This window comes from Pelobates fuscus, chromosome 5 (genome assembly GCF_036172605.1).
Source record: "Pelobates fuscus isolate aPelFus1 chromosome 5, aPelFus1.pri, whole genome shotgun sequence".
NCBI lineage: Eukaryota > Metazoa > Chordata > Amphibia > Anura > Pelobatidae > Pelobates > Pelobates fuscus.
The window spans coordinates 363963847-363989950 of record NC_086321.1 but is presented as its reverse complement, the minus strand read 5'-3'; the positions used below and the strand labels follow the sequence as shown (position 1 = coordinate 363989950).

At 43.0% G+C, this 26104-nt stretch overlaps 1 protein-coding gene across 1 annotated transcript; it reads right to left on the bottom strand.

Annotated features, from left to right (window-relative positions):
• Window positions 1–5481: 5481 nt before the first annotated feature.
• On the bottom strand, window positions 5482–22962 carry WDR45B (WD repeat domain 45B). The gene is made up of 10 exons (XM_063456054.1): window positions 22738–22962; window positions 17709–17783; window positions 13348–13449; window positions 12156–12243; window positions 10250–10344; window positions 9789–9979; window positions 8892–8977; window positions 8086–8187; window positions 7104–7225; window positions 5482–6386 (listed from the first exon to the last, which is right to left on the bottom strand). Exons 1-10 carry the CDS (start codon window positions 22802–22804, stop codon window positions 6280–6282), a joined length of 1035 nt encoding a protein of 344 aa, XP_063312124.1. The 5' UTR covers window positions 22805–22962; the 3' UTR covers window positions 5482–6279.
• Window positions 22963–26104: the final 3142 nt, after the last annotated feature.

The window sequence follows — 26104 nt, the reverse complement described above, 5'->3', positions numbered from 1 at the left end:
TGCTTTATGCTGAAGTGTCATCTAATGGGTCATTCCTTTGTGGAATATGCCCTTTAGAACACAGATTTTTCTGGTTGCAAATATAATCATTAGTTCTTAAGAGTTTAAATTAAATCTGAGTGGACCAAAGCTGGCCCGAGTATTGGTGGTCTGTCTTTAGCCAATACATTGGTCTCTAGTAGCTCCCTATAAACCGCACGAGGACTTCGAAAATACTGAATGGTGCCATGCCTATACTCGTGTACAATTTTAGGAATTAATAAGCTGTTTGTCTTGTTCACAATAATATGCTAATTGGAATTGATAAAAGACCAGGAATTGGCTCTGAGCTGGGCATTTGGTAGCTGTAAACTGCAGAGGTGCTCCAAATCCATGGAAGATATACAAAAACACAAAATGCACTTTAGTCTTGATTGTATTATATGTGTGAAATGCATTCTGTGTAGCTTTACAGCAAGCAGAAGGGCTGCCTCATTACAGACTGACAAAAAGCAAAGTCCAATAATTCATATCCAGCACGACAAACAGTCCACTCAGATTACTATTGGATATTTGTGATTGAAACGAGTGTAGAATTGTATCTCACCTGTTAGGAATCCTATTATCCAGACAAAGTTTTCATATCTCAGATTGTTCAATTTATTTGGCCATTAAAAAAAAAATACACTCCACTGCCCACATACAAAATAAATGTAGTAGATATGCCCAAAATGAAAACGTTCTTGCATTTTATTCATTGGAGTTATATCTAAAAAAAAACAAAAACCTGTATTTCTTTTGTCTATCTTTCTAAGCCCTGCCCAGACTTTCTGTGACTGTCCAATCAGACCTCCCAAATGCAGCTCAATGAGAAGTCTTGGCAAGGCGGGTGCTCTCAGCAATTGCTGCCTCTTGAGTAAGGCTCCACCAAGCCAACCAAACCAGGAAGTAACAGGACCTGTTGTCAGTTTGAAAGCCATGGGGGTGTTACCAGGTTAATTTATGTATTAAAAAAAAAAAAAAAAAAGCCATTTCTATTGAAATCTGCTCTTTTTGCAAAAGGAAAGATTGATGCATTTCATACTCCTTGCTTTTTTTTGTTCCAAGACTATAACATATTCTGGTAATAGGTGGTGGGTAAATTGACATGAAAGATTACAAGAACTGGTTCTATGTTTCTGTGTATAGAAGGGGGGGACCTTTTTATTTTGTCTTTAATGGGGAAAATATTTGAATCAAAATTTTGAGACTGCGGCAGTATGTAGTTCCCACCTCTCCTTTCCAAGCTGATGGAATGATTTCTGGTAGGTTAGCTTATGTAGCATCGTACCACTGCATTTTCACTGTTAAAATGTTTTGTTTTTATTTTTATTTTTTTCCCAAAGGGAAATTAAATCTTGTTTGCAATTACATTTTAAACAACAATCTTGATGAATTAGTTTAACCCCTTAAGGACCAAACTTCTGGAATAAAAGGGAATCATGACATGTCACACATCATGTGTCCTTAAGGGGTTAAACTCTTGCTGACAGACGCTAATTAGAACGATACAAAGTTAAGCTGTAATTTGCAGTTTAACCCCTTAAGGACCAAACTTCTGGAATAAAAGGGAATCATGACATGTCACACATGTCACGTGTCCTTAAGGGGTTAAGGTCTGACTGGTTGGGTGGAAGGACCTGCTTTAACTCATACAACAAACTTTCATTTTATTTTCCTTTTTAAAAGACCGATGGGTGCACCATTTTATTTGTTCGATGTAATGTAAATTGTCTGTAATTTAGACACATTTAGTGCGGTTAATATGGCCCGATTTGGAGCTCTCTGGGATTCTGCTATAGGGTTGGATAGAATAAGTGGATATTTTGTGCTCATGGTGTAAAAAGGGGTATGGTCCTCTGTTTAAAGCTCCCCTTTCCATTATTCCCCTTTTATCGCAATGCTTACAGTATCTCCCTTGTCTGCAGATTTCTTACTCGCACCAGATGTAGATAGTGGCCAAGTCCTGCCTTTCCCTGTTTGAGTATTTTTATATTGTAAGTAGTCTCCAAATGAAAATTTGGATTGAAACAGTCTGGCAGGCACACAAGGGAGCTGTTACACCCCCCCCCCCCCCCCCCCCCCCCCCGCTCTGCTCCGTCGCACGTCCTCCAGTGATGCCGGGAGTCAGAATCTAACAGCGCTCTATGGAGCAGAGTAGGGAGATAACTGAAGCCCCACTGGACCCCAGGGAAAGAATTACTCCAGCTCCAGGTAGGGAGGCTGGGTGGTCGTGTGTGTGTGGGTGTTTAGGTGACAGGTCCCCCTTCAATCACACGTGTAAGAGGTTTTTACTCACCTTTTCCCCCTGGCCCTGTCTCCGTGACTGCGATCATCAATCTTGATGACCTCAGCCAATCCAATGCTTTCCTATAGGAAAGCATTGGGGGGCTATTGCGCATGTGTGGCAAAACTCCATGCTGCGCTAATCAGCATCTCCTCTTAGAGTTGAATCGATTGAATGCATCTCTATGGGGGAACATTCAGCGTCTCCTTGCAGAGCGCAGTAATGACTCAGGATGCATTCTAGAGCCCATCTGAGTGACTTTCACTAGAATTGTTACTAGGTAACAATGTAAATATTGCCTTTTTACTGACATGAGAACAACTACATTAAGCTGTAGTGGTTCTGGTGACTATAGTGTCCCTTTAAGAATTGTATTTTTGACATTGAAAACCTGGCTCCTAGATTCAAAGCAAACTTGTCAAGCCCTGGGCTAATAATTAATATTTATAAAGCACCAACACATGCCACCACGCTGTACAATTGGATGTATGGATGCAGCTCATATATTAAAGCAGACCGGTCTCGTTTTTCTTTTCTGTTGCCCTCTCTATCTTAATGATACTTCCCTCCTTGCCTTCTTTAAATGTATTTATTTCTTCTTCCTTGTACTGGATCTCAATACGTGGGAGCAGCCCTTTTGTTCCTCCTCTGTCCGTGATGTCTGTTTCCCTTCTGTTGGCCGGATTGTACTGATGGATTGGGGGTAACTTTGATTGGCGACTGAAACAGCACCTTGCTTTAATCTCATTGCTCAGTTTTGTCAACCTGACTCCTAATAGATGACGAATAGTAGTATATGCATTTAATTAAAATTAGAGCTCTCCGGAAATAAAGAGATTCAAACACCGATATTAAAGCAGATTAGATTAGTTTCATTGTGGTGGCAGCCACTTTAACAGCATGATCTGAACTACAAAGCAGTCTGCACTAGGAGGAGAGCAAGGACACCCAGAAATATAGGGATATATCACGGCTTGTTTGTGGTTTCTCTGACTGTCCTTAGCCAGGTGGTGATTACAAGCAGCTCATTAAGTGCAGTTAGGGGTCGAGCTGTGGGCATACACCATTAAGGTAGTATTTCTGGTATGGGGTGTAGCTAAGGGGATAGGTTTGTTGTGCAGCATTCTGCAAAACATTTACTCCCCTCCCCCTCCCTCCCCCCCCCCCCCCCCCCCCTCTAAAAAAAAACACCAAAACCTGAAGCTTTGAACATGCAATACGAAGGGGAGGGGTGGGAGCTGCATTTACACCATAACTATTTCACACCATTCTTTAGGTAACAGACTGAGAACATAACCTGAGCATGTTTAACCCATCACTGCCCCAACTTCTTGTTCTAATGACACCATAACCATTTCAATCAGTTAAAATTATTATAGTGCATACCTTGCGTACCTTTGTAAAGTATTTAAAAAAGAAAGAAAAATATCCTGGGTGGCAAAAAACTGGAGACAACAGGTTCTCCGTGCAGCTGTCTACGATACTTGTGAATTTCTTGATAGATGAAGTTTCCTAAAGTGAAAAATGTAAATTATGTTTTGAGATGACTCCAAGCCACAGCCAACTCAAACAATTTGCTTTTAAATTTAAACTGAGATTAAAGTCAAAATGACCATCTGTAGGAGCAGCGTCTAGTTCTTTGTTTAATGATCTATACTCCAGCACCCCTCCCGTGTCTGAATTTTTATTCTCGGTGTAATAATTTTGTAGGGAATGTAGAGTTTGCTCATGTTGTTGACTGGTGACCGTAACTTTAGCCTTGAGGGTCTCAGTCTTCTCGAAGATCCTCAGGGTTCATACCCTGAAAACATACCAAATAGCATATTATGGTCCAAGACTGGCATTGGGCAAGTAAGTTAGCCTAACTTCCTATTTAACTAGTCAACTTATTTAATTTCCTAATTTGCCTAGAGTGTCCCTTTAAAGGAACACCACAGTGTTAGTAATGCAACTTTGTTTCTCCCTCCCCCCCCCCAGTGCCGCACCACCTCCTTGGCTAATCCCATAGGAAAGCATTGGGAGGCTATTATGCCTGCATTTCCATGGGGAACATTTAGTGCCTCCATGCAAGTCATGGAGATGCTGCATGTGCAGCACTGACCCCGGAAGCACCTCTAGTGGCAGTCTGAGCCACAGCCACTAGAGGTGTTACTAGGCAACAATGTAAACACTTAGTTTTCTGTGAAAAGGCAGGGTTTACATTAAAAGGCCTGCGGTGACATGCTATAGACTCTAGAACTACTCCATTAAGGTAATTGTTCTGGTGACTATAGTGCCCCTTTAATTGAATATGATAAGGGTAACACAATGAATAAATATTTACTTGCTTTTAGTTCTAACACTTTCATAAAGTTGGCAAAGCTTACGTTATATTTTTTTAATTTTAAAGGGAAATTCAGCACACAAAGTACTTCACACTGCTGTATGGGAGACAAGCATCTCCTTCATTGCAGTGTATACAAATTGTGATTTCTATTTGAAATCAGCACTTTAATAGCTCATTTCTGAAACCTCTTCTAGGCTATCAGACAGCCAGGGTGGTTTTATTCCCAATTCCGTAAGTTCCAGTGAGCCAACGGAAGAGGCACGCATTCTATGCAGTGGGCCTACCTTCTTCCCCCTGTAAAAGTGTGCCTCCTAGTGGACTCCCTGGCTTAGAGCAGCAAACAGGTGCACACATGGTTCAAAATCAGGGGCTTTTTAATTGGTCGTTCACATGGCACAGATGCAAAAGGAGAGGGCTTGCAACGGCTACAGATCTGTTTTTTTGCAAGATGTTTAGATCTACCACCAATCCTGCACAAGACTGAACACCAGTTTCTTTTTGATCAAGCAGATTAGTCTGTGACATTTCAACCCAACATATTATATATATATATGGTATAAATATTGAGATTAACAACCCCCTTCCCATTCCTTCAATCACTGTACCTCAGAGGTGAACAGGTAGTTCAGAAGAATAAATAAAGATGTGATTAGTCTTTCTTTATGAGAAAGGATGTGCCAGGACGCTCAGATTATCTAACCCCCTTCATCATGAAATGGTTATTCTGGCCTTTCTGGGGAGCAATTTTTTTATTTTATTTTAGTGGCACAGTAGAGTCCAGATAATTTGCATTTTAGCAGCTTTCTTTCTCAATTCTTCTAGTTCCCTCCCAGAAAATGATTCACATGCATTGTTTGGTCATGTTTTATTAAAAAGCAATAACATATTTTTACAAATAAGTGTGCAAAACAAACGGAAGTTGTGATTAATTTCACAAAGCAACATGCAGGGTTCTACACGTCAAAAATAAAATTAACATAAAAATCTAATTTACGGTTATCTGGAGTTTGACAGGGACAAAAAAGGGGGGGGGGGAGGGGTGCAGGCGCACTATTCTAGAATTTCAAATCAAAGTGGTCTTGCGTGCCTCACCCCTGTAGTCGGCCGGAGAGGTTTCACAACAGCCTTTAAACCAGCTGCAGCCTGCAAGTCCTGGCAGTAGATACAGGGTTAACTCGCCATTCATTAAGTGGTAACACTTAGTGGTTGCTCAGTGCTATGAAGGCTCTAGGTTAGTGTCACAATTACATAATTAGTCTTTAAAAATGTTTTAATGTAATAACAGAGTGCCAAAGAGGTGTTTATTCTCTCTCCCCCCCCTCTCCCCCATTTGTTGGAATTCCATGTGTTAAAAGGGGCAGCAAGGAAGCTGTATTGCCATTTTACCTGGCAGGGGAAGGAATCTAAGGGATTCATATCCTCGCTTTAATAAAGTCTTAAAAACCTTCACTTGACTGTTAATAAAACCTTGCCAGTTATATGGCCAGGGATTCTATCTGAAAACGGGACACTCTGAAGCATTACAGAAAGTGAAATGATTTCAATGCTAAAAACCCAATATGAAAAAGGTTGTCAGAGTTTTATCGAAATACAGCAATTCTGCCTGTCCCATCCTTTAGTGAGAGCAAATGTTTCCGATTCCACGTGGTCAGAGTTTGTCGTCAGTCATTTCCAAAAACTGGGCGTAGACGTCACGGGTACATTCTCCCTTTGGGTTAAACTGAAACTTGTAGTAGCTGCCATCTGCACAGATAGCTGAAAGAGACCGACTGGTTAGTGTGTGAACAATGAGATGCAACTAGTCACATCCTCCATAAACAAAGGCTGCCATCTCTGCAGCTTAGACAACTTGTTTCTTCATATGTGCAGCTTGCCTCAAGGGTTGTAGATGAAGGTGAACAAAATGGGACTGAAGGAGGATTGTACAGTGGTGATCTAACTGGTTTAGATATACATTAAAAACGTGTCTAAGAGTCCACCCCTGCACTCCCCCTAATTCTTTGTAATATTGACACCCGGACAACAATTAGTCTATCAAGGTTATTCTGAAAGTAAATTTTAAAGTCAAGTGGAAACCTGGCAATTCTTACTTTAGTGAATAATACATCTCCCCTACTACCTTCTAAGCCACTGATGGCTAACCTGGACACAATAAATTGTTTCTGGACTACATTTCCCATGATGCTCAGCTAGCTTTTAGACTCTAAAAGCTAGCTGAGCATAATGGCAAATGTAGTCCAGAAACAATTTATAGTGTCAAGGTTAGCCATCACTGTTCTAAGCTCTAGTCGTGCTTTGGTCCCAAGCTTATTTAGTTTATTTTAATTTATCTGTAACTGAATTCTAGGTGTGATTACCAGGTCAATGTAGCTCTGATAAACACACCATGTGGAGTGCGTTGAGAAACCTGCTGTTAAGAGTGCAGCACAAGAATGAGAAAACAGTAATGTAGATGAGGACACAGGGATTTACCTATGACTGAACTGGGCTCTGTTCCAAAGGCACAAACACAAGGTGATCCAGAGGGAACCTGAAATTTAGAGAAACTCCACTTGGAGCTGAAGTATTTTGGGAGGAAACTAGCAGAGGCCAAACTGCAAAATAGAGACAAAGAACAACAGAATGGAATCATTACTTGCACATTATTTACACACTTTATCACATAATCCAATAACACCCTAGCAATGAAAAATAATCTTTTATATTTTCAATTTCATTATAGAATAGAGACATTCTTCACTAAACTTGAATTATTTAGCAAATTGAAATATGAATGCAAAATATCCAATCTGTGACTAAAGTTTGGAGAATTTTCCAGACCTGCTATTTTAACCTACATCTCGCAATGAAGATTCAAACTTATTACAGTTTGAGGTTTGATGAATAACCCTCTCAATATCTAAGCACATATTACCATGAAAGGTAATAACCAACTTGATTATTGAACTTCAAGCCTGAATCCTTAATACACTTCCACTGAACAGAGTCGCGACTAAAATGAACCACTACTAACTTGGCACCGCAATTTACTGATGCAATTAACTTCAAGTAGATTTAACCTAGAATTCTGGAGAAGACAATATGGTCTGCGTTTCGACTCAAAGTCAGAAGACGTTATTGATGGTTTACTGATGCTGGATTGTTTTTACCCATGTGTCGTATTTATAACAAAATAAAATAAAAACCAATGGATTAAGTACTGAAAACCAACATATCTTTTTAATCTATATTTCTGTTTTTTTAAAGAAAAAAAAAAGTGTACTTTATCATGTGGCTATTCTTGTAACCGTACATATTTTGTATAAAACTAATAGTGGACAATTCCCAGTCTTCCTGGTTAATATAACCACACTAAATACAAACTATTCTTTCCGGCCTTGGAGAGAGCTGCCTGTAATTCAGAACAGTAGAGACCCACCACTCTGAACATATGATATCCCTATACACCCCATACCTGGACTGCTTGTTTCTCTTAGGATCCTCTGCAGCGAAGACATGCACTGTACCATGATCACTTGCAACACAGATTAGAGATGCATCTTCATTGAAATTAATGCTACCAAAAAAAAAAAAGGAATTGGTGATGGCATGTCACACGTTTCCTTGTTCACATATATCACGTGACTGTACGGATTATTATAGATTAAATACATTCATCTTTCCACGTGACAGGAGATTAATTTATGTACAACCTGAACATAGTTTCAAGCAGATAATGGATTAGCTGAAACTCAAACAGAATCCCTGCGAGTTTTACAATTAGATTTTTAATCTTATGCCCCAACACCTGTCAAGACTGCGGTTATCACCCACACAACCTCTCTGAGAACAAATTCCACAATCACTACTGGCCTGAGAGGAGTAAAGGCTGGTTCAGCATTGGGGGAAGTGTAGTTAAAGGGCCACTAAAGCCACAAACACCAATTCATCTCCCTGAAGTGTGCACTGCCCTCTCTAGGATGAGCATTAGATTACCCCTCGTAATGATGTCAGAGGAGGCACCCAGGACCAAGGGACTTCTGTGCTACAATTAGGTGTATAAAGGATGGAAGAGGGACACTATAGTGTTAGGAATACAGTATTCCTTAATGGCACATTAGAAGGGACAGTTACTAGCCATCTCCTGCCATTACCATAGGCTATTGGAACAGTGGGAGCTTTTCATTCAGCGTTTGCCTGTTTTGATGGTGGCATTGAGAAACAGAAGCTGTACGAGATAAACAAACAATATAATAATATAACAACCATTTCTCAACTCACCAATAAATATTTGCAGTTTGTGATCCTCGTCGCAGTTCTTGGATGAGATGTCCAGTTGACGTATCAAATATTCTTATGAGCGTTCCCTGTGAAGGAAGAATGAAAATAGCAACGTTATTCACTAAAATGCGGACGGTTCAATTTCCTGTCTACCTTTGTCCAATCCAGGCCCCCACGCTCTGCCAAAGGCTATCCATTGGTTGTACTGACACATCTGACGGCCACTTTCAAGAGTTCTTTCAAGAGAGACCTGCACCGTTTCTATAGAACTCCTTTCCCTGCTCCGTTAGACTCACACCCAGTCCCTATTCATGTCAATAAATAAATAATTCACTGAAAACACACTTCTTCCACAAGATAGATTAATTAAACTGTTAGCTTCTTTCCCTCTACATAAGATCCACCTTCTCTCCTACAACTATATCATCTAAACAGCTTAGCCCTCATTGTAAACTCTTCTTCGATTATATGAAGTACACCCGATCCTACTCCCCTTGGAATGTAAGCTTGTTTGAGTAGGACCCTCTGTACCTGTATATCTAACTTGCCCAGTTGCAAATTCTCGTTTATTAGTCCACCTATTGTACAGCGCTGCGGAATTTGTTGGAGCGTCATAAATAATAATAGTAATTCCCACAGTTCACACTTTAGTGATTAGTGTTTTGCTTCATAAACTGTAAACTCCTGCTAAGAAGGATACGGTTCTATTTCCTAAAGGTGCTGTTGGTAAAGCTACTTGTCCTCATTCTGTCCAGGTCTTCCTCCTAATGCTTTTCATTTCTAATCCTATTATATCAATCCTCAGAATCTGATGTGGACATCGCCTGTATTGTGAGACGCCATATGTTTTTTGTTACATTTCTTGCACATGGGAGACCCTGCATGGTCAATCCTCACCTTCTCGGATGCTGTTGCAATTCTGGTCCCTTGTAAGTTCAGGGCGATACAGCTCAGCACACCTTCATGAGCCGGTATATCTACTGGAGACTTCTCGGTGCTGGCAAGATCTACAATCTGCACGTGGCCGGTGTGAGCTCCAGGAAATGCCAGTAACGAATTATTGCTGTTTGGACACAGAACACACAATCCTGGGGAGGGGGTGGGGGGACGACAGTGTGAGTCTGATTTAGATACACAATGAGGCAAAACAAATATCTGTAAAGTTTACTAAACTGACAAAATGTAAAAAATAAATTAAAAAAATGCTACTACCATCTGTTAAAAGACAACCCGTCTGAAATAAAAGCTACATGGATCTCTGACTGTCAGAGTAATGTAGTCTTAAACCTAGGATGCAGATACATTATTGTAACCAGATCTGTACCCAGATCCACCATCTGTCCCACATTACAGCCTACCTTTAGGATTGTAACATGTCTCGAAGACGTGCAGCTGATGAGGGTTGTGTGTAAATGTGAACACTTTAATCATGGAATCCAAAACGACCACAATCCTGAAACACAAAGAACAAAATACATTGTCAGCGTCTGGACCCAAATCTGATGAAAAATTCACATCAAATCTCAGGGTATCACTTCTGCCGCCATATTCTCTGCTAAAATGTCCCTGGCTACATCAGTCCCATTAAAGAAAAAATTTCTTGCAACAGAATGCTGATCGGTCACCTATTTTTTTTTTAATTTAAAGGCATAAAGTCATTATTTAAGAAAGAATACCTGACAGCAGAGGGTAAAACGAGAGCTGGATATCAGATACACACAGGAAAAACAAGATATTCTCTAGCGCATCAGTTAATTAGTATTGGATTTTAGAACCTTAACACAAGGCTGGGTATAAAATCATTAGTAACACAATGAAAATACTGCGATAATTGTTTCCACTTTAAAACCAAATAAACATATTTGTAAATTATACAAATCCACCAATCCAACATTTGTTCTGATTTGAACACTCCCAACTATAACTTCTGTTTTTAAAGGATTTATCTCACAAGCAGTGGATCGGTCAGACACAAGCAGCAATTCATTGTTTCAAATTGTTTGAGGAATATATTTACTGCAAAAAAAACAAATAGAGTTCCATGATTTAAAAAAAAAAAAAAAAAAAAGGAAAAACAATGGTTGGACTAATAACTAATGAAAATGTGTGCATTTGCTTGCCTAATTGGACCATGCAGATTACATTGTATTCTTATTAGATATATAGATAGATGGTCTATGCAGTAAACTTGAGATTGTGGAAAAATAACAAATGGAACTGCAACATCAAAGGGCACTTGCCACGTCCCAAACGACTCGTGATCATTAGACTGAGCATCAGATTCTATCTTCTATACCTGGCGCTAGCAGTTTTGCCAACAAATATATAGATTAGGAGAAAAAAAACTATTTAAAGATAGGGTTTTCTCCTGAGGCATTGACTGACAAGGAAGAGCAGAAACGACCCCCCCCCCCCCCCCCCCCACAGGAAGTCCTTCTGCTGCTCTTAAGCTTAACAAACACAGGGCATGAGCAGTGGTTCCTATGGAGATTCCCTAGTCAGCGATGCTAGCGCCGGCTGAGGATTATAGGAACGGAGTGACATGATGTCACTCAGTTCAATTGCCAGGACGCTGCTACATGAAGAGTACACCCACGAAGCTAAGATGGCAGCGCTCTAAGGGAGGAGAGGTGAGTAAATCTCTATATTTTACATTGAATACACCATATATCTGTGATTTTAAGGTTAATAGTTTCACTTTAAGGATAAAAAGGTCGAACTGAAAACCTTTATACAATTTTGCCACTGTCTTAGAGGTAAAAGCTACAAACATGGAGGCACCAGTGCTTGCAAGTGCAACTGACTCCTCCCACGACGCCAAGTGCAGCATTGTGGGTCCATCCACAATGGGAATTCTGAGATGCTTTGTATGAAGAAATAGATGCTCACGCATGCAATGTAAAGGAAATTCGTGTAACAGAGAAGAAATCTTCAGGTAAGTATCTTTAGATTGTAAGCTCAGTTGGGCAAGTCCCTCTCCACATTCTGCTCCTGCATGTCATACATGTTTTGTTAGAATCCAATGTTTGTCTAATTGTATCAGTTTAATCTATATATTGCTGGCAATTCACTTGGCACGATATGTAGGTCAAATTAGTTCTGTAAAGTAGACACTTATCACTCCATCTTCTGCCATGTCAATATCAGCTGTGATCACTGCCAGTCTAACACTCCTATTACAGCACCTCCAAAACCTATCGTTATAAGAACACAACGCTAAACCACACTGCAGCAAATTAGTTCATTTAGTCAGGAGGCGGGTACCTGTCTCTCCGGAGCTTCACCGCTTTCACCTCCGTGGAAAATTCTATTTCAATTACTGTTTTCTTCTTCAGGTCATCCCAGATCATCACTGTAGAGGTGCGGGGAATAGAAAAAAGGTTTAGAGAGAGACAAGCAGGGTTACTCACTAAACTCCAAACTGTAGCAAAATGAAAACTGGAATGGCAAATTTTAGCCAAACATAAGCAATTTGAAAAATGATACAATTCGGCAATAACGGCAGCTTGGTTGTTTTAGGTTTAATATTACTATCGGGACATTGATTCAACAGATTTTTATGAATGAAAGTGAGAATTCAAAGTGGATCACAAATTTAAGGTCAAAATAGCCGACCCGCACAAATTCAGCAATGCATCCATTTTGACTACTCTGGCCTTAAATTTGAAATTTACTTTGAATTCTCACTTTATTGAAGTACCCCGAGAGACTCAAGCTTTACAGAGAATAGTCCTCTTTATTACATGAGAATATCTGACCCCACCACACACGACATGTTTGCCATTAGATGTGAGCTGCATATTGGCGATCCCGTTCTGCGGCACAGTGGGAAGCGTGGTGACTGTTACTCTGTACTAGTTTTAGGACATAGTATTAAATGCTCATGGTGCCACCAGAGGATTCATGTGGATCTGAACGGTAACACCTGGTGAGATCACCAGTTTCTACTAATTATAATCCTCGTAGCTTTACATAAAATTTCTTGGAGAGCTGCGTGCAAACACTGAAAAGATTACGCTGGGCAGGATTTGATCTCCACCCGTTTAATGCGTCATAAAGACCAATAAAATGACGCTCAGTGTGTGCACGTGTCAGATTTGTAGGTTCTCATGTTAACTAATTACCTGCCCTCTCCAGCTCACGGAATAGGAGACATGGCTGAAACAATGCAGCCAGTCAAAGCTCTCTGGATTATAATGGAAGTCAATAGGGAACATGCCATTGCTGCCCAGAGTACGTATACATACCACTGGGATGATTAATTAAGCTGCCATGTTCTCAAACGGCGTTTAAACTCTGGAATGAATACATTGTCATTCCGCAGAACAACAATGTTATGAGCTGCATGATTAAAACTGGGGGGATGAAGTGGTCTGGCTGCTATTGGTCTCTCCTGTTACCGTTCTACCTTAGAAACAAATATTACAAAGTAAAATGTCAGAATATAAAGACTTACCTTTGTTGGGAGGATACTTCGGCTTCTTCCCTCCTCCCACTAGAGCCAGGTAGTTACATCGAAATAACATCTCCACATAACCCACGCCACCCTCGAGGAATTCTTAAAGAGAAAATACAGTAAAAAGGTCTGTAAGTACGTGGAAATCTCTATAGTACAGGATCCAGACTGTGCCATCTCACTATCCGAGCCTTGAAATCACGGTTACTACACCACAAGTTATTGCAGCCCTTCTAGCAAACAATGACCTTCTATCACTGCAAAGCTCGCTGAGTAATACCATGGGACACCGCTTTTTTAGCAAAGATAGAGGTCTGTGCTTTGCAACCAGGCCTTACTCTCACAACACTTATACGCCAATTGCAATTACATGTACTGTGTGGACAACAAAGGCAAAGTCTCAACCAGCCCAATGCCTTGTGTTCAAGAGTTTATACTTTCAGAGGGGTCTCTAGACCTTCATTTCCATTCCTTAGCAATTCAACTTTGCAGTGAGTCCCTAATGAGGGACACTGTGCACTAAGGGAGGTGATATATTAAAGCAGGTATCTGTAGCTCCCAAAGACAGGAGTAACAATGATGTCTACATTAAAGAATGCTTTGTATAAGACTTCAGATGAAGTGTCTCCTTTATTGTATCCTACATAACAATAAAATAAAAATAAATTTAAAAAATGACAAATAAAATCCAAACCTCACTATTGATAACCAAAAAGTAAATTTCTCTCCTAAAGGCAGACAGGAGCCACCAACCGATGCTTACAATGCATTCTCTGAGATAGGGCTGTCTGTTTGCCAGATGCCTGGGACAAAGTTGAGCTTCTTGTAAAGCCCGTACTTTTAACCGTTTACTCCTGAAACCAGACCAGGGCTGTCCAACCTGCGGCCCCCCAGATGTTGCTGAACTACACAACTCCCATGATTCCTTGGCTATTTGTTTCATTGAAAGAATCATGGGAGTTGTAGTTCAGCAACATCTGGGGGGCCGCAGGTTGGACAGCCTGCTTTACCCAATATGTAGTCCAAGCAGTTAGTAGATCATATAATACAAGTAGATTTCCAGTCTTGGTCAGAGTGATGCTTCGACATGTACAAAGGATTACTGGCACATCAAGGGTTTATAATGGCATTGTGTGTGTTCTGAACTGTTAAAGTGATAGCACAACCAGGCTCCTCTGTGTCAGTCCCTGAAACCCCCGGACCTGGGCACTAGACGGGTTTTAAGCAGTACTGTTATGTGAAATCCGAAGCGCTCCAGCACGGGATATGCCTGCTTTGCACAGTGGTACCCAAGCCACCTCCTTTCAGTCTTCCTTGAAGTGAATGTTGGATTCCCCATTCAGCTTATACATTTGTGCCATAAGTTGCCATAAGATTCGATAGCACAGAAAGGTGTTTGCCCCTTTCAGCCGTTGCAAGTGATGCTTTTGGGAAACGGCAAGATGTGGCAGGAGGAATCTCATCGAAGCTCATTTTATCACATTTTCACAAAACCTGGTGTGTACGAAGACGAAGTAGTGTAACCCATAAAAAAAAAAAAAAAGTCTATTTTTACATACAAAATGCGATAGGTGGTCTGTAACAAACAGACGATCCTTTTGCTATTTTTTATGTTTTTCTAATAACAACGTTTTTTAATGCTTTGTTGGTTGCTTTCCTGCTCTCAGATCCATGATGCAGAGATATTACTTTATTAAAAGGAATACTCTGGTCACCATAACATTTCTTAGAGGAACAGTTTAGGCACCATACCATCTTCAATGAAAGTAAGTTGTTATAGTGCCAGGAGGTCTCTGGCGCTGGCTCACCTTAAAGTTTTAAACTGTTTTAACCCAAAGCCGGTGTTCCATGGCCAAAACTTCCTGCCTCTCTGGGCTTCGGTTTTCTAAAAATCTCTAAACCAGAAGGCTCTTGTAGAATCGGGCATCAGCAGCACTGGCTGGCGCTCTCAGCCAATCAGTGAATCGAGATTCTTAAAACTGACTTGAAAAAGGCACGTTTCTTTTCAAGACAGTTTTATAAACAGGGATTCACTGATTGGCTGCGACGTCAGCTGACCACTCTCAACCAATCAGTGGCGCCACTGCCTGATTCAGTAAGAGCCTTCCGATTTAGAGATTTTCAGAAAATGGAAAAGCAAAGAGTCAGGGAGAAATTGAGGTTAAAACATTTGAGAACAGTTTAACCCCTTAGAGTGAGTCAGCACCAGGGACTTCCTGGCTCCATGGCACCATAACAACTTAATTTCTATGAAGTTGTTATGGTGCCTAAAGTGTTCCTTTAACTTCAACTTTAGCTTAAAGGGATACTGTAGGCACTCAGACCACTTCTGCCCATTGGAGTGGTCTGAGTGCCAACTCCCATCACCCTTAACCCTGCAAGTGTAATTATTGCAGTTTTCATAAACTGCAATATTTACCTTGCAGGGTTAAGTCCTCCTCTAGTGGCTGTCTACCAAACAGCCACTTGAGGGACTTCCAGCTTCTTAGACGACGCTGGACGACCTCACGCTCTGCATGAGGACCTCCAGCATCGCCGGAGTCCCCAAAGGAAAGCATTGAATAATGCTTTCCTATGGGGGGGGTCTAATGCACGCAGCCATAGGGGGGCACTCAAGGATTCTGCAGTACCAGGAAAACAGGTTTGTTTTTCTGGCACTAGAGAATCCCTTAAATGAAGCAATTTTGGTGTATAGATCATGCCACTGCAGTCTCACTGCTCAATTCTCTGCCATTTAGGAGTAAAATCACTACTGTTTCTGCAGCCCTAGCCACACATCCCATGACTATGACTTACACAGCCTGCATGCTCTGTAAATTGAACTTTAATCACACACAAGAGGTTCCTGTGGGGTCCAGAAGCCATTTAGGAGTTAAATCACTTTCCCCCATCTAACTCTACATGTGACTTACACAGCCTTCCTAAACACTTCCTGTAAAATGCCATCTAATGTTAAAACTTCCTTTACTGCACATTATGTTTAATTTAGGATTTCTTATCTCTTGCTGTCAAAAACCTGCTAGACCCAGCAGGAGCCTCCTGTGAGTGATTAAAGTTCAATTAACAGAGCAGGAGATAAAAACTTCTATAATAGGACTATATACTGAATAAAAAGAAACAAAAGACTGCAGGGACATGATCTATAAAACACTAATACTGCTTCATCAGGCTTAAGTTGTTTTGATGCCTACAGTGTCCCTTTAAGGAAGTTCCGAACAATATTACGTATCATTGGATCTGTACTCTGCAATATATTGCCAGCCTAGAACAAATTCAGGCGTGGACACAGTGATCTTCAGATATGTACACAGCCAACAACCATTCCAAGATTTTGATTAATGAAGGTTTAAAGACTCCCATCTTTGCTGGTAATGGTTTCGTCCTGTTCTTGCATTGGAAGAAGACAAAATAACTGCAGAAATGTGACCCCTCTGCTCACTGTGGCTGTTAGTACATACTGGTCTAGCAAACATTTGACCTTTTATTGGACCTAGACCAGGAACATGTAAATAATACGTAATACTTCTGTAAATAATGCCATTCTGTGTTCAGTTGTTAGCAATATGAATTAAATGACATGTCCCTTTGGTTATATATATATATATATATATATATATATAAAAATTGAAAAAATTAAATAATTAAAAAAAAAAAAAGCACAAAGGAAAGGGCTATGTGTATCTGGTTGGACCCAGAGAATAATGAATGTTTATTATACCAGGATGACCGTATTGCTCCTTTCAGGTCAGCATGGCTGGGTGCACAAAGCAAACACATTGTAAAGCACTACCGAATCTGTTGGCGCTATATAAATATCCTTTTTTTTTTTTTTTTTAATCTTCACTTGCTCCACAAATAACCTTCCTCCTTGTCTCACCGGAAAAAAGTGTGACCAACCAGGAAACCACAACTACTCCGAAACCCTAAACTTTAAAACTTCCTGGGAGTTCGTCTCAAATTTAAAAAAAAAATAAAAAAAAAGGTAATGCTAAAGCTGGCAGCTTTCATGCGTACAGCGTTACTACCTTTACTGTGACTGCTGTGCATGTTCAATAATACTACTCCCCGACTACTGTGTACACGTTTATGGCAAACTAGCTCTTACAGAGAGACCAGGTTTGTTTTCAAAATTTACATCAATGCAAAATTCACAGCAAAAATATGTTTAGTTGTTTTTTTAACGCATTATTATAAGACTAATAGGCGCGGAACAGTGTGAGCCAGGATGTCCGTATAAAGTTTACAGTTACTAGATTTGTAAATAACACAAAATCTGCTGCTGTCCATAAACGTTGTCTTTCCCACTAACTTAGCAAAAAGCAGAGCACTGTTAAAGTGACAGCATCGCCGCATTTCATTACCTTGCTTCTCCTTCTCTTTCAAGGGATCGGTATTATAAACACGAAATCCATTCTCCATTCCGCACGCAAAACAGCCTGAAAAACACAGCAGATTCTCCATTAGAAAAGGGGTGCCGTAGCTTTAACTACAACATAAAACTTGGTGCGAACTGGCACTATACAAGCTTACAGTTATACATTAACATTCCAACCCAGGTATTTACTAAAAAGTCAGCGTAGGATGTAGGATCCCAGAATGCCTCACATTGCCAACAAAGACTCCGACTGTGATCAGTCTAAATCTGTTCCTAAAGCAGTCAATGACAGGTGTTTAATAGAAAATGACCTGCAAGTCTATAAAAAATAAAATAAAAAATGTTAATCCCATGTTACGGATGTTGTGACGGGCACTGTGCACCCAATAGGGAAAACATTATGCAGTAAAATCAAAATTGTATTCTGAAGCGGATTGTAAACAAGATAAATGAAATCGAAATAGGAAAACCAAAGAGGAGCGAAAGAGAGTGACAGAGACGGAGAAGAGGTGGAATGCTAAATACAAGGGCGGTCACTCCTTCAGTTACTGCGCGCTGCTGAGAAGTTCATCAGCAGATCTGTTACTCAGTAACTGCGAACAACGATTCATTGGAGTGCGAAAAGTCTCCCTGGCTCCAGAAATCTGAAATAAACCATTTTCTGGAATATTTTACAAAGATTCAGCATGGACAAATGTATTCGCAAGAGCGTATTCTGATTGCAACCTTTTTGCCCCACCGATCATTATGCATAAGGAGTCATTTTAGGACAATAGCAAATTTAGGACAATGATGCATAAGTGAAACAAATCACTAATCACTGCTATTTTCATGGTGATTGCTGAACTTTTAGCTTTTTACCCCCACTTTTCTATTGGGGGGGGGGGGGGGGGGGGGGGGGCTTTATTCACTAAAAATTGAACCTGCAAAATAAATAAATAAATATTGCAAAATTTAGGCATAAGTATCAGATTTGGAAAAATTCACAAACTCCGTTATAATAACAGCTTGGCAATAGTTACAATCTGTTATTCATTATAATTCACCGTTTGGTGAATAAATCTCTTTGGAAAATTTTCTTTTGTAACTTTTGAAATTGATATCAATTTTTTTTTTTTTTTTTTTTTTAAAGTGATTTTGTGTAATCGGCAGTTTTGTAGCAAAGTTCTAAAAGTGGAGAAATCAGCATGAACACTCCACTGGTTCTAATGGGATTTCCCTACATTTGTTTTCGAAGCACAACCCCTAATATACTAGTTTACAGTTGATGAAAACAAAAAATGAAAAAAAAATAAGGTCCATACATCGGCTCTCTTTATCACAATGTTGGGCTTGCGGTACAAAAGCTAACAGTCACTGGCTGGGCTGAGTCAGCATCCTGGGTTATTTTTGCTGAAAATAAAAGAATTCAGTTGAGGAAGAACAGGCTGAGGGAGCAGTTGGTAAAAAATAAATAAATAATATATTTACGCTTACTCAGGGAAAAGGGGGCAGGGTTTTCTGAATCAATGGTGTACACACGGGTTTTAGGCTAGATTCATAAAACAAATTATATAGTAAACAAATAAAAGTTTTAATGTACTAGTGATTCATTTTCATGTGGGGACCCCAAATATTACTTACGGTATATTTTATATCAAATATGTTTATTTTCATTAAAAAAATTTTTTTTACATTTTGCATCAGATTTGGTTAAAATCGAGAGGGAGCAGGTTAGTGCAGATATAGGTTTCAATGGAATATCTTGTATCTGTGCATCTACCAATTGTCAGCTTGGATAGTTTCCCTGACGGGCCGGGTCCCTCACATTTTCTTCTCACATTTCCGCCGTTCTATTCCCACCATGATCACTTTTATTTCAATACTAACTTCTTGGTCTTTCACACATCAATACGTCCCTGGATTCCTCCTCAAGCACTCACTCCATCTCCCCCCCAATTATCCCCCTTATAATATCTTTATTCCATCCCTCCCCCCCTTAACCCTCCATTTCCAATATATCCTCACACTCCCTGACACCATCCTGTCCAGAATCTCCTGTCATTCTATCCCTGTAATCACCTCACACGGCCCCCATTCCATTTCTTTCATTATTCTCCCAGCATCTACTCTTACCTTCCTCTACCCATCAACCGTTCCATCCCTCCTTCCTAGGTGGACCATGACCTCCTGATTCGCACTCTCCTTTTCAGGTCACACATTGTATCCCTCCATCTCAGGTATCCTCTGACCTCTAATTCCTTGTCTGCCTTCCTCCCAGATACCCCTGTCCCCTATCCCGTACCTCTCCCACAGATATCCCCCGTCTCCCCTATCCCGTACCTCTCCCACAGATATCCCCTGTATCCGTCTCAGTTATTTCATATCCGCCCCATCCCTCTTTCTGAGCTGCCCCCCTCCCCTATCCCATACCTCTCCCACAGATATCCCCTGTCCCCTATCCCGTACCTCTTCCACAGATATCCCCTGTCCCCTATCCCGTACCTCTCCCACAGATACCCCCTGTCTCCCCTATCCCGTACCTCTCCCAGATACCCCCTGTCTCCCCTATCCCGTACCTCTCCCACAGATACCCCCTGTCTCCCCTATCCCGTACCTCTCCCACCGATACCCCCTGTCTCCCCTATCCCGTACCTCTCCCACAGATACCCCCTGTCTCCCCTATCCCGTACCTCTCCCACAGATACCCCCTGTCTCCCCTATCCCGTACCTCTCCCACAGATACCCCCTGTCTCCCCTATCCCGTACCTCTCCCACAGATACCCCCTGTCTCCCCTATCCCGTACCTCTCCCACAGATACCCCTGTCTCCTCTATCCCGTACCTCTCCCACAGATACCCCCCGTCTCCCCTATCCCGTACCTCTCCCACAGATACCCCCCGTCTCCCCTATCCCGTACCTCTCCCACAGATACCCCCTGTCTCCCCTATCCCGTACCTCTCCCACAGATACCCCCTGTCTCCCCTATCCCGTACCTCTCCCACAGATACCCCCTGTCTCCCCTATCCCGTACCTCTCCCACAGATACCCCCTGTCTCCCCTATCCCGTACCTCTCCCACAGATACCCCCTGTCTCCCCTATCCCGTACCTCTCCCACAGATACCCCCTGTCTCCCCTATCCCGTACCTCTCCCACAGATACCCCCTGTCTCCCCTATCCCGTACCTCTCCCACAGATACCCCCTGTCTCCCCTATCCCGTACCTCTCCCACAGATACCCCCTGTCTCCCCTATCCCGTACCACTCCCACAGATACCCCCTGTCCCCTATCCCGTACCTCTCCCACAGATACCCCCTGTCTCCCCTATCCCGTACCACTCCCACAGATACCCCCTGTCTCCCCTATCCCATACCTCTCCCACAGATACCCCCTGTCTCCCATATCCCATACCTCTCCCACAGATACCCCCTGTCTCCCCTATCCCATACCTCTCCCACAGATAACCCCTTTCCCCTATCCCGTACCTCTCCCACAGATACCCCCTGTCCCCTATCCCGTACCTCTCCCACAGATACCCCCTGTCCCCTATCCCGTACCTCTCCCACAGATACCCCCTGTCTCCCCTATCCCGTACCACTCCCACAGATACCCCCTATACCCTACCTCTCCCACAGATACCCCCTGTCTCCCATATCCCATACCTCTCCCACAGATACCCCCTGTCTCCTTATCCCATACCTCTCCCACAGATACCCCGTCTCCCCTATCCCATACCTCTCCCACAGATAACCCCTTTCCCCTATCCCGTACCTCTCCCACAGATACCCCCTGTCCCCTATCCCGTACCTCTCCCACAGATACCCCCTGTCCCCTATCCTGTACCTCTCCGACAGATACCCCCTGTCCCCTATCCTGTACCTCTCGCATAGATACCCCCTGTTCCCCATTCCAACCATCCCTCGCTCCCAGGTAGCCCCTGGTCCCCCATTCCATCCCTCCCTCTATACATAACCTTGCCCACCATTCCATTCCCCCCCCCCCCCCCCAGCTACCCCTGTCCCAATATCACCAGTCCCTCCCAGGTACCCCCTGCCTCACATCCCATTCCTCCTTCGCAGGTAAACCCTGCTTTTCGTTTCATCCCTTCCAGCTACCCTCTGCCCCCCATTTTATTCTTCCCGGTCATCTACCCCCTGGCCCCATTCAGTCCGTGCCCCCCACCCACTCTGTCCCCGTTCCATTCTTCCCTGCAAACTATCCCCAGCTACTCCCTGCCCCATTCATCAGTCTCAGTTATTTCATATCCGCCCCATCCCTCTTTCTGAGCTGCCCCCCTAGCCCCATCCCACCCCAACCTCTATGGTATCATTTGCCCCCCCTCCCCCTTGTTTAATAACTACCTCTGGGGTACACCCTGTTGCTCTATCCATCTCACTTTCTCTGTTATCCCCTGCCTCCTTATCATGCACCCATTCCATCTCTCCCTTCCATGTACCCTCTGATACCTCTGTTCCTCCCTCCCTATTAGGTTCCCCCTCACCCCCGGTACCCAGTTTTCTCCCCCCACCCCCATTTTTTCACCTTCATGTCCCCCTCCCCCTGATCCCACCCCAACCTCTATGGTATCATTTGCCCCCCTCCCCCTTGTTTAATAACTACCTCTGGGGTACACCCTGTTGCTCTATCCATCTCACTTTCTCTGTTATCCCCTGTCCCACCCATATACCCTGCCTCCTTATCATGCACCCATTCCATCTCTCCCTTCCATGTACCCTCTGATACCTCTGTTCCTCCCTCCCTATTAGGTTCCCCCTCACCCCCGGTACCCAGTTTTCTCCCCCACCACCATTTTTTCACCTTCATGTCCCCCTCCCCCTGTCCCCCCTCCCCCTCATCTCACCCCCTGTCCCCCTCCCCCTCATCTCACCCCCTGTCCCCCCTCCCCCTCATCTCACCCCCTGTCCCCCCTCCCCCTCATCTCACCCCCTGTCCCCCCTCCCCCTCATCTCACCCCCTGTCCTCCCTCCCCCTCATCTCACCCCCTGTCCCTGTCTCCCCTCCCCTCCTCTCTCACCGTGGTCCTGGTTGAAGCCGGCATAGAGCAGGCCGTTTCCGTGCGGGTTGCAGGGCAGTAGGTTCATGCTTGCAGTCTCCCCCCCCAGTGTCGGTCTCAGGGCCCCGGCCAGGCCGGTTACATCATCACCGGGAATCCGTGACGCTCTCCCCGTAACAGCAGCCACTTCCGGCTTCCGCAGGCACCGCAGCCGAGAGCAGAGCTGGCGAACACGTGATCCGCCCCAGCCTAGTGCGAGCGATGCCAGAGCGATCGATGTGAGCTGGGGTCTCCCTGGAGGGCATTGGGCCCCTCAGTAACCAGCTCTCAGTAACCTGATTCTACCTAAAAATAAAACCCAAAACACTGGGAGCTGTGTATCCTCATAGTATTCATTATAAAACCAAAATCAGTTTATTGTCATAAAAAATGGGAATTAAACCCCTGGGTCCATGTGGGTGCAGTCAGCTATCACTTTATTTCACTTTATATCATTTCACAATTAATAAAGAATCCCCTTGTGTATTGCTGTCACTTTGTTTTATATATTTCTGTATTTTATTTTCTAGAATTCTATTTGGAATGCTGGGAAGACAATAATGTATGGCACAGAGAGCAGGGAAATTCATCTTCAGAGTCATTTAGTAATCTCCAAAGATGGCAAATAAATGTGCAGAAGGCAATTTAGTAGACATGTTGGATTTCACTGGATTTGCTATCCTACTTATTACCTCATTTACCAGAAATAGTTCAAATGACCATAAAGCTCCCTAAAATATAATAAATTCTCACACAATGTATTTCCTAAATTAATAAAAGCTCACTGACTGGCTGGGGGCGGGGCCTAACAGCCAAGATGGCCGGACGTGCTCTTGGTGAGCTCCTGCACAACTGAGCAAAATAGCGAAAATTCCGACTAAATAAACCAACTAAGATACACAAGCGACTCCAAAAGCGGTGCAGGAACGTACAAGGCACAGAAGGATGCCCATCCAGCACCACTGCACGATGCAGACACTCTCACCGAGCACGAGGCCTACAAAGCAGCGGGACCCGAGGCCTGGAGGAGGCGGCCGACCCTCCAGCACGAGACCTGCGCAAAAACAAGCGTCGAGTGAAGCCCTGCTACCCCCCCATCTGGACCGGCGGGGTTCATCCCGGTCCCCGTTGGGAGTGATCACCCCAGCACAGCAGCCTAAACGGACGACCAATCCAGCACCTCACCGAGAAGGTAGGGGTCCAGGCAAGATGGCGGTATGAGCGCGCCTGGCGCCAAAAAGCCCCCTCTCCAAGCCACCCAGGGACACCCGGGAATTCATCACCCGGCTAAGTAACAGCCTGCAGGCACAGTCCAGCACCATGGGCCAATCCCTCCACCAAGCACTGAGGGTGATAGCGGGATGGATTCGCCCGACCATCCGGCGCCACATAGGCAGATACCTGCCTCGAGCCCCCAGAGCGGCCTCCGGCCAGAAACAGGGAACAAACAGGCGGGAAAAGGCCAATGGTCCCTCATGTGCCGACAACCGACCCCACGCACACCAGGGAGAGCCCACTCACCACTCGGCTACACCGGAAACCTCTGACCACCGAGACACGAATCCACAGCCAGGAACTCACGCTGATCGCCGCGAGACCGCCCAGGAAGCAGCACAGTCTCCTCCTAGCGAACGGCACAGGCAAAGAAGCCCACGGAGGCACTTGGGACAAGGACTTTTGCCGCAACGGCAACTCAGGAGAACCCCCAGGGAAGACATGGATCTGCCAAGCCGAGGTATTGGCTGATCGTGCCACATACCCTCGAGCAAGGTACCCATGTCCCCTAAAGGACTTGCAGTTCAACCCCAGCCTGCCGGTACCAAAATAGACATCATAGTCACTCCCATATAGCTGCCTACAGTTTATTGTTTCTTGCTTATTCATTCCAAAACTGGCGGTGAAACTGCTGATTTATCTATACACTTAAATATGTGCAACGGATACCTAAAGCATAAACGCTCCTAGTCTTACTAATGCACAGCGTTACACTTATCACCTTAAGCGAAACTAGTTTGACTATATACGCTTGCCTGTTTTAGCAGGTTTCACTACACAATACTGTTGTCTACTAAGTCCTACCTAGATCTAGCTTAACTTGCAGTTATCTTTAATGCACCAAGTCTACACACTACATTAGATATGATTAATCGTTCATGTCAACCTCTTAACCATTAACTCATTAACTGTTTGACGCTAGGATGCAGATGCATGTCATGTTTTCCCCCTTTGTCACTCCTCTGTTTTCGACTTTCTGACATGTCCTTCCTACTATCTATACAAGCGAGAACCTACACCGTTATATATTGTCTTTCATAATATTGACATGTACCTACTTCGCAAACGCCAAGACAAATAATGTTATGTTCAACAATGTTTCAAAAAAAAAATGTGCTTTTACCTCAATGCCACGTATGTTTAAACCTGTGAACTTACTGTGATTATGTTTGCTGTTGTGGCAACGTACATCATTCTGTCAAACCATGCACAACAAAAATAAAGAATTCAAAAAAAAAAAAAGAAGCTCACTGGCTGCTTGGGAATGGGAGGTATGACCATTAGGCCGGCTTGTGATGTGAGCGACTCACCAGAAATGTATACATTTCTGCTCATTCACCTGAAACAAGCCAGGATTGAAATCTCCAAAATCTCTCTCTTAAAGGGACACTCCACTACCCAAATACAAAGTAAATAAAAATCACTGTTTAGCAGATATACACACAATGTAAACATGCACGCATATAATTATGCAATTTTTCATTGGGGTAAAGCTAAAAAAAAGGCTTGCAAAAATCTGCAGTTGCCTGCTGCCTTTGCAAGCCCTCCCATTCTAATCCCACCCAGAATTTCTGTTGCTGGCCAATCACATACATTCTAATGCAGCTCAATGAGAAGTTGTATAAGACAGGTGCTCTGAGCAATTGTTGCCTGTTGCGCTAACCAAACCAGGAAGTAACTTGACCTAGTGTTTGCTTGAAAGCCGAGTGGGTGTAACCAGTTTAATTTATAAAAATGTAAATTTCTATTGAAATCTGTAGTTTTTGCAAAATAGAAAAATGGGACACATTCCTCAGGCGTAAAGCTTTTCAGCAAGCTAAATTGTTTAAGGGTCTGGAGTGTCCCTTTAACTGTGCGATTTGGGAGGCAGTTATGTTATTGATCAATGTTTGCTTGGCATTTAGACCATTGCTCTTGTTTTTAGTAGACACCAATTTACTCCAAAGATACACATTTTTTTGATCTGGGGTATATTTGGAACTTATGGGGTAATCCTGCCTGGGGGTACAGATAACGAAGTGGTTCCCAAACCAGTCCTCAAGTACCCCCTAACAGTCCAGGATTTAGGGATTAC